We start from the raw sequence: 8,896 nt of genomic DNA, 5'->3' as shown, positions 1-8,896 counted from the left end.
TCAGTTGTATATTTTCTTTTGTGCTCCCTACTGTCAGGTAGCAAATATGAAAGGTTTGTCCTGCTTTAATTAAAACCAAAAGAGGTAAAAATTCAAGAACTACCTAAATGAAAATTAAGATAAATGCAGGTACAATTTAAAAGGAAAAGAATCTGAATACAAGGCTCACTCTTGCATTCTGTAATTGGATAAAAATACTTCTGAAATCACATATTTAGTTCAAGGACATGTGATTAAAATATTTAAAAAGGAGAAAATCAGACCATAAAATGATTTTCCCTTCTTTGTGTAATATGAGCATTGAAATAATAATGTTTAAGAAAAATAAATGCTTGACATAGCAAATTAGACTTCAGGACATTCAAATTGATAAACAAACTGATGGATGTCCAGAAACATGTAGTACAAATCTGAAGATGTTACCTTCTTCAACCAGAGTGTTGAGTTTGTGTTAAACCTTGAGGAGTAATGTAGAGAAAAATGTAACTAATACCTTTATAAAATTTTATAGGGGGGGTGAAATGGTATCACCAATGCCCCATTTGGCAGGTCCAGAGTGGTATTTCTCCTTAATAACACAGTATGGTTGCACATAAAGAACTTGTTTAGGCTCTACAGTTGCCTGTGAGTCAATGGGACACTCTGCTTTGGTGGACTGGAACCTATTGAGTCTTTTCCTGACATGACTGGTGTCACACAGAAGTACTTACCATGGGGTTCAAAAAAGGGGAATATAGGCTGTATTTGTGAGCTGTGTTTGCTATATTAATACGTATAGGCTGTCTATAAGCATTGTTTTCTTCAGATCAACTTCTGAGGCCCTTATGGGTCTTGTCTTACACCTGCCTGGATCCAGGTGTCGAACAGAGCTGTGTGATCTGAAACCGGTTGTTTCTGCCAAGGAAACGCAGTGCAGTGTTGTTCATTCTGCTGCTTAGACATCTGCTTGTGCATATTCCTTCCTGCTTTTCCATACATATGTGTATGTTTTTATATTTTGCTTACTGCTCAGCCAAGGTGGTCCAAGGCATCACTCATGCAGGTAGGACAACAGAAATTACATTTCATATGTATGTGTCTCAAATTCACAATAAGCTCTTGCTGGAATATAGTCCCTCCACTTGGAGTGGCTCGCTTATGTAGATATAGTTAAAAATAAAGCCTGGGCCCTGGATTAAACCTGGGGGGAAAAAAAAAAATCCCTGATATTTTAAATGGTGTGACTGAAGGGGAATTTGAATCTTTTACCTTGAAGAGCAATGTGTTCAGGCAAGTCAGTATATGCATTGTCATGTGCATTTTGAGTGGCTTCCTCAGAGATAACTAGTACTATTGCTGCTTTTTTAGGAGATTAATAAAGTGGGCATTTGAAAAATTAAAACATTAAGGGGAAGTAGAAGGCAAAAAGAAATGGATGCAAAAAGAAAGCAAACCTCACCATTCCAGTAAAACAATGAAAAAACAATGTTGTGCATAAAGTGAGGTCGGTTATAGCACAGTTTCTTAAAACAGTATTTTTATCCTCCTGAGAAAAAGTGATAACTGCTAATTTGACCCAATTTGGTACTTAACTGGTCTTGCTTGGTTAGATTGATTAGGGTTTTACTAGGTGTTATTTAAGCCCTTGGTTTTTAATTTTCAGCCAGCTGTGAGCCAGAATTTTGTCAGAAAATTGGTTAGCTCTTGGGGGCTTGTATTTAAAAGCCCCTCAGTACCAGTAAGAATATATTACCTGGCCTTGACAAGCCTGTTACTGCTTAAGATGATGGGTTTGCTATGCTCTGAATGACAGCGGCCTTATTCTCACCTTGCTTTTCAGCACTCTCACGGTTGCCCCATGGCCTGGTTTGGTCTGTGGTTGCCACCATGTGGCTAACCCGGTGCCTAAGTTGGTGTTACCAACCAAAGTGTCCTGTTGGATGGAGAGCTGCCGCTCATTTGAGTCAGTGACAGTGAGAGGGCTCTGGGACCTCTGAAAAATTGGAGAATTTTATTTTGAATGTTCATAACCAGTAATCCAATCTAGAAGTAGTACTCTACTCTAGAAAACTAATTTTAAGCCTTTCTATTTGCACGCTGCTCCTCTTTTGAAAGTGTGATTTATACCATACCATAGCATTCTCCTTGTTTTTTCTTGCCTACTTTGAGGATTTTTCCTTTAAAAACGCAAGCAACTTAGTTAAAATTGATCTTGCAGTACCGTGTGCGGGTGCCCAGGGGCTGGCAGGGGGCTGCAGGGCAGCCTCTGTGAGGAGCGTACCCGGCACGCGCAGCCGGCTCCGACGGGCCCACTGCAGGGCACGGCTGAGCCCCGCAGCCGAGCTGGTGGCACCTCGGGGAAAACATGTTTAAGGAAGGGGAAAAACACTGCACAGGAAGAAGAGGAGGGAACAAAAAGAATGAGAACTGGCGGCATAGGGAACACCAAGGTCGAAGGAGGAGGTGGCAGCATTCCATGGCGGAGCAAGTATTCCCTGCAGGCTGTGGAGGACTCATGCCGGAGCAGGTAGACATCTCCTGAAGGAACTGCTGCCCCTGAAGAGCCCGCACTAGGTAGAGGAGTCAGGAGTGAAGTTGAGCCTGGGAAAGGGTGGAGGAAAGGCGGTGTTTTAATGTTTCTTTCTCACTACCCTAATCTATTTACCACTACCCTAATCTCACTACTAATCTATTTATATGCAATAAATTGATTTAATTTTCCCCAAGGTGAGTCTGTTTTGCCCATGGAGGTAATTGGTAAGCAATCTTCCTGTCTTTATCTCAGCCCATGAACTTTTTCATCTTATTTTCTCCCCTGTCTCATTGAGAAGGAGGAGTGAGAGAGTGGCTGAGTGGGCATTTGGCCCTCAGCCAAGGCTAACCCACCACAGAACTGGGTCCACAATTCAGTTGGTCAGATAGCCTTTTAGGTCCTTTCGAGATGCCCTAAGTTACGGTACAGGTCTGCAGAAGGCTGGCAGGTGTGATGTGGGATCCGTGGGCAACCAGTGCCTTCTGGGGCAGGAGCTGGAGGTCAGGAGTGCCTGGAGGCCTCTCGAAGTACACTGGGCACCAGCCCGTGGGCAGCTGGATCGAATCTTGTGAGTCTCAGGTTGAGCTCAGAGCCTAAATTATTCTACCAAAGCAAATCACGTTTCTCTCTGTCCTCTTCTCAAAAAAAGGGGGCTGATAAAAGGCTTACCTAATGTTTGAGCACTTCAGCTGAACAGAGGGTTACAAATCCTGTAGCAGAGTTGTTTCGCTGCACATCAGTTCGCTTTTGTTGAGTTTTTATTCTGACCTTAGTTACACTAAACAGTTTGTAATAAGTAAAATCCCAGATTGTTTCACCTCTCCTGAAAAGTAGAATCATATTTAATGATGGTATGTTCAGAAGCAAATATGATGCACTAAAATGCTTTATTTACTGATGCTGTAATTTGGTGAGACTCCGGTATAGATGTAATCTAATGCCTATTGAAATTAATAAGAGTAATGCATCCTTGGAGTTAGGTGAATTTAATTGGAAATTATTTCATCTGACCAATTAATAATTAAGCAATAGTTTTTATTTCAGTTCTAAGATGAAAAAAAGGTAAGGAAACTAAATCCCTCTAAAATATAACCAGTGTTCTTAAGAAAATCTAAATCCTTTTAATGTGGGATTTGGGGGGGGGGAGGTTAGCAGAAAGAAGTTGATGTTTTTTGAATGAGTTACTTGTGACTCTTTGCACGTGATGGCAATGGCACTGAGGATAAGAGAGGATATCTTGTCTAAGTTATACTTGCTAGTAAAATTTGGCTTTCCAGTCTTGGAAATCATTCCAAGATTTACTGAGGTTGTCAAAGAATCAGTAGAGAGTTAACTTGTGCTGTGCTGGCTGAAAACGGGCAGCAGTGTCCACGAGATGGAAGCAGACACAAATAACTGTACATTTCAAAGTTCGCATATAGCTCATCAGCTTTAGTTGTTCAGGAAAATACATGAAGGTTCTGTTTAAACTCTTGAATAAGTATTTTCTGCTTTGTTCATCTGGCAATTATTTTATTTTTCATTAATATTTTATAATTGTTATGTAGATCTCACCCTGTCAGTTTAACATTCCCTGAACTTACTATATTTTAATCAGTATGTGCCGGACTAGCCTGTGCCTCCTGAGAAAGGATGGGTGAAAAGATTCCTGGCTTAAATATAAAATTCATCAGATTTGTCTTCAGGTCTGTTTATTGGCAAGTGTTATGTGTCTGTGAGAGGCAGGGGGAGAAACAGAGTTTGAGATTTTAACTCAGTGAAACTATCATATGTTTGATCATATGCTTGTGCCCCAGTATCTTTAGTACGTGACTTTGGATCTGGTTGTCTGGCTGGTGCTGGAAGCCTTTGATTTTTGGAGTGATACGGAGACCGATTATATGTTCTGAAGGAGGCAAAATATCCATCAGCTTTGACTGGAGTTTTGCTTGAGGGCAAACTGCAAGACTGGTACTCTAGTATGTGAACCAAAAATCAGAGCTGGCAAGGCTAGGAAGCATGGCTCACATAGTATCAGCACTTGCATATATTACAGTGAAGACTGCTTGCTGCAATGCTTATTTTATGGCGCAAGTATGACCACCAATAAAAAAGAAGTTCCTTTAGAAGTGGGAGAAATATCTCAATGCAGTGAACTTCAATGATTTTCTGAAGTTCAGTTTCTCTCTAGCACTTAAACTTCCAATCTTACAAATTAGGCTGTATATATTAAAAATATGACAAACTTGAAAAATAATTTTTTCTTCATTCAGGAAAGACTTGTTTCTGTCAGAGCGTGTCTCCCACTCTTGGTAACTTGACAGTTGCTCAGGGCTTACAGAAATGGCCCCAAGGAGCTTGGGTTTACTGTAAGAGCCATGTCAAAGCTGTTAGTTAGTTCAGGCTGACAGTCTTCATCTGATTTTTATCTGAAATGTTTTTCTTTTCCACATTTGGCCTAGAGTTGTTTTGTGTGTGTGTGAATGCAATAATTGGATTTGGAAACTGTTGCCTTTTGAAGATTTCCAAATAAGCAGGGTAAAAGTCATAATAAAACCCACCCATCTTCTTGCAGTGATTTCAGTAGTTATGATGTTTTAGTGCACTGGACAGTATTTTAAAAACTGAGCATTTTATAGAACGCTACAGGTTATTTTTGCGTTCTATCTCTGGTCTTTGCATTTGCCTCCTTTACAGAACTGCTAGAAGGCAAAATGCATCTTTGGGGGGGACTCCAAGTCAGTTGGAATATGAGGAGGTTAGCTACCCGGAGAGGCACATGATGTGTTGTGTGTTGCAAGTGAACCAATATCTAAGTTGCAAAAGATTACTGAAATATTGCAAAGCCTAATTTTATGATGTTACCAGCAAAGTAGTACCATGACAAATTTCTTCCGCAAACATGTTTTTTGGTGTCGCAGCAGAATCACAGATAAATCAAAAACTAATAAATCTATCTCACCATGTCCAACTTCAATTTCTGATTTTATTTTTATTTGGCAGTAGTGGGACTCCAACTCCAGCTTCGGATGCTGATGTTACCACATCAAGAGGTCAGTTTTCATCTAACTCCTGTCAAGGCTGATTCTGAATTACTAGAAAATTGAGAAATTCGATGGTGTTTGGATTTCAGAAAGAGCTGTGAATTTTTCCATCTCCAAATAATGCTGTTTGTGATCTGGAGATCATGTTATATGCTGACATTATTTTATTACCATATGAATCGTGAAAATCCTACTTGAGAAATTAGTTCTGTGCACTTTTTACTGCACTTAACTTCATGTTCCCAAAAAATACATCTGCTTAGACAGAACATTAGTATTTTATTCTGATTAGTGTATTTGATTCTTTTCTTCAGGCTCTTCAGGTGTTTCCTGTGTTGTTTCTGTCGTGATGATGGGAATAGGAATCAAATTTTACTGTTGGTTTATGCTTGTTGAACTGCCTCTGTGTGTATCAACATGTACATGGGTATAAAAAAAACCCCAAACAAAATAATACTGCTCTCTTTCAAACTCAGATGCAGCTGCCAATGTTCCTCCCCCTCATGAGATCTCCATTGAGAGTCCTGCAGGTGGTACCATCCATGAGATCGAAGATGCAGACGCTACTGTGAGTGGTGTTTTTCATTTGGTTCCGCATTCTGCTGCCTCTCGTAAATAATATTGTTTGTGGTCATTTGCATTTCCTAGTACTTAAAGGTGTTGTTAGCATAGTGTGTTAACATGAATTAAGATTTCATAAAAACAGGTCATGAACTTTAGAAAGTTTTAAAACAACTTCCTGGGTAGGTATTTTTTCATTTGCAGAGGCTTTGCAATGCTGCTTCCGCCACAGTGAGAGAGAACAGATCAGTTGAGCTATCGGGTGAGGATTTTGCTAGTGGCGTAGGACTAGACAGGGAATGCCTAGACTTTTGAAAGCTCCAAGAAGAATGTGGAGCATTATTATTCCTGTGGAAACACAGTACACCTTAAATTGCTGCAGTAGTGTTTCAAGGGTCCATGTGGCACAATTGTGTAGGGCAGCAGAGAGGTGGCCTGGATAGCCTTGGAGATTCCTTCCGATTCTCTGCTCCTTTTCCTCTGCTGACATAGATGAACTTTTATTTATCATCTTACAGTCAACCTTACCTTGATATCAGAACAAAACTCCTGACACAGGGAAGACTACATCAGGTACTTAAAACGTCTCTGTAAAAGTGAGCTGGCTTTCAGAAGTGCTGACCACCACATAGGTCCCAGGGAGTTATTTGCTTCCAGGAAACAGCTCCTCTGGATTAAAATTTAGGCCCAAACTCTAGATTCCAACTGAAGTGTTCGTGGGCCTACATGACTGACAAAAATTTTGCAAACCAGTGGTATGAATCAGCTGGCTTTTGTTTTCTTATGAATGTGAAACTCTCACTGGATTTACTGAGAAGCTTACAAAGTTGCACACGCTGCATATAAGTAGAAGCTGATTTATGGTACTGGGTTTAACTGTGCACTGTTCTGTAACCTAGTATGGCCATGAATCAAAGCTGGGCCAAACTGTACTTTCTTCTAGAGCTTTCAGGGCTGACTGTGGAGCTCTGGTATTGTGCTTCCAAGAATAAATACTGAATATGGAACAGGCAGACAGCTTCTGACTCAAGTCCAGGGTCTGACTTTATATTATGTACCAAGAACACTTGTGGTTTGGTCCCATGTACACCATTATTCTTTTTTGAAACAGAACTGCCTGAAGGTTTTCTGCCTGAGCAGAGAATAGGACCACTCAGTAAATCAGAAAGAAACCAGAATTAGATTGCTGCTGCTACAGTGTTTTCACACTATACAGTTACATCACACCTCATCACTGCTCTGTGCAGCCAAAATGCATTGCAGATTACAAGACCAAGAGTGAGCAAAGCTCATCTTCTGGACTCATATGTTGACTGTACTTCTGGTTTTGGGGGACTGATAAATGATTGAAACTACATGGATTTGCAAACAGCCATATAGTAGCAGCACATATATGCCTGCTAAGTATGTATCTCTCAAATGTTAACTAGCTTTAAATAGTGTACCAGTCATTCTGGTCCTTAACAAAGTTATCTAGTCAAAAAGGGATGGGGAGAGGCAAAGAATTTAACTAAAATTTTTAGAGGGTCCCTAAAAAATGTATAAGTCGCTCACTGGTGCCAGCTAAGCTTTCTGGAGAAAAGTTTTCCCATTTCCTGCACCATACATAACACAGGCTGCAGTTTTGCTGAAAAGGTCTGTTTTGTGGGCTCTCTTTTTTCCTTTTTAATGGGGAAAAAACAACTGCATGTAAATAGCCAAAGACATTTGGCTATTTGGCTAAAGTAAACTTAAGCCAGCCTTCCCTCCTCTCCCCCACAAATCCCAATTTTTTGTTTTAGAACAAAACCATGAAACAAGATCTGTTTTTTCTCATGTCATTCAGTATACCACAAGGAACAGTATACCGGTTGTAAAATACTAAGGAACTAAGCAGAAAGTGTTCTTCCTGTGTTGCTCAGTCATTCAAATTAGATCAAATTTGGAATTCACTGCTGCCTGTTGCAGCCAGTATAGCTACACGCTTCCCTGCTGCATAGCACAGCCACTGCTACGGGGCTCCTTGGGCAACTGCAGACCTATCAGTTGAAGCCCACCAGTTTAGCTTGGCAGAGGTCCTCACAGACCTCTCAATGCCCATTGTTTATCTGGGAGGATCCTTCGCATACTGAGGCTGAACAACACAGGGTGTTGTTCTGAATTTAGAACTTGGCAAAAGTAACTTGTCTTCCAGGTGGAATAGTAAGTAGGAGCCTTGTGATAAATGGGTAAATTTTGGGTAAATCAGCCTATTGCTGACTGGGCTCAAGTGAGCTGTTGGTGTTTCCACAGTTGCACTTTAAATTGCCTCATGAACATCCCACACAACTAGGTTTCTATTTGTATCTGAGGTCAACTAGATGGACTTGCACTAGACTTGCACTGGACTTCTGGCCCTCTACTCTGCTCTGGTGAGACCCCACCTGGAGCACTGCGTCCAGCTCTGGAGCCCTCAGCATAAGAAAGACACAGACCTGTTGGAGCGGGTCCAGAGGAGGGCCACGAAAATGATCAGGGGGATGGAACACCTTTCCTCTGAAGAAAGGCTGAGAGAGTTGGGGTTGTTCAGCCTAGAGAAGAGAAGGCTTCGGGCAGACCTTATTGCAGCCTATCAGTACTTAAAGGGGGCTTATAAAAAAGATGGCGGCAAACTTTTTAGCAGGGCCTGTTGCGACAGGCCAAGGGGGAATGGCTTTAAACTAAAGGGGGGTAGATTTAGATGAGATATAAGGAAGAAATTTTTTGCGCTGAGGGTGGTGAAGCACTGGAAGAGGTTGCCCAGAGAGGTGGGGGATGCCCCATCCCTGGAAACATTCCAGGT

The 8,896-nt window shown here is 41.1% G+C and overlaps 1 protein-coding gene across 1 annotated transcript in view; it reads left to right on the top strand.

The window, feature by feature from the left end:
- The window catches only part of IMPG2 (interphotoreceptor matrix proteoglycan 2), a gene marked incomplete at its 3' end in the record, with an annotated part of 61,429 nt that overhangs the window by 30,373 nt on the left and 22,160 nt on the right, over nucleotides 1–8,896 (top strand). Inside the window, exons 6-7 of the mRNA XM_009322568.1 lie at nucleotides 5,498–5,544; nucleotides 6,012–6,103. Of these exons, the coding sequence (XP_009320843.1) occupies nucleotides 5,498–5,544; nucleotides 6,012–6,103 (139 nt within the window). The remainder of the gene's footprint in view (nucleotides 1–5,497; nucleotides 5,545–6,011; nucleotides 6,104–8,896) is intronic.

The sequence above is a fragment of the Pygoscelis adeliae genome, unplaced genomic scaffold (assembly GCF_000699105.1).
Source record: "Pygoscelis adeliae isolate BGI_AS28 unplaced genomic scaffold, ASM69910v1 Scaffold104, whole genome shotgun sequence".
Taxonomy (NCBI): Eukaryota; Metazoa; Chordata; class Aves; order Sphenisciformes; family Spheniscidae; genus Pygoscelis; species Pygoscelis adeliae.
The sequence above is the reverse complement of the archived record's forward strand: the minus strand, read 5'-3'. Positions and strand labels throughout refer to the sequence as shown.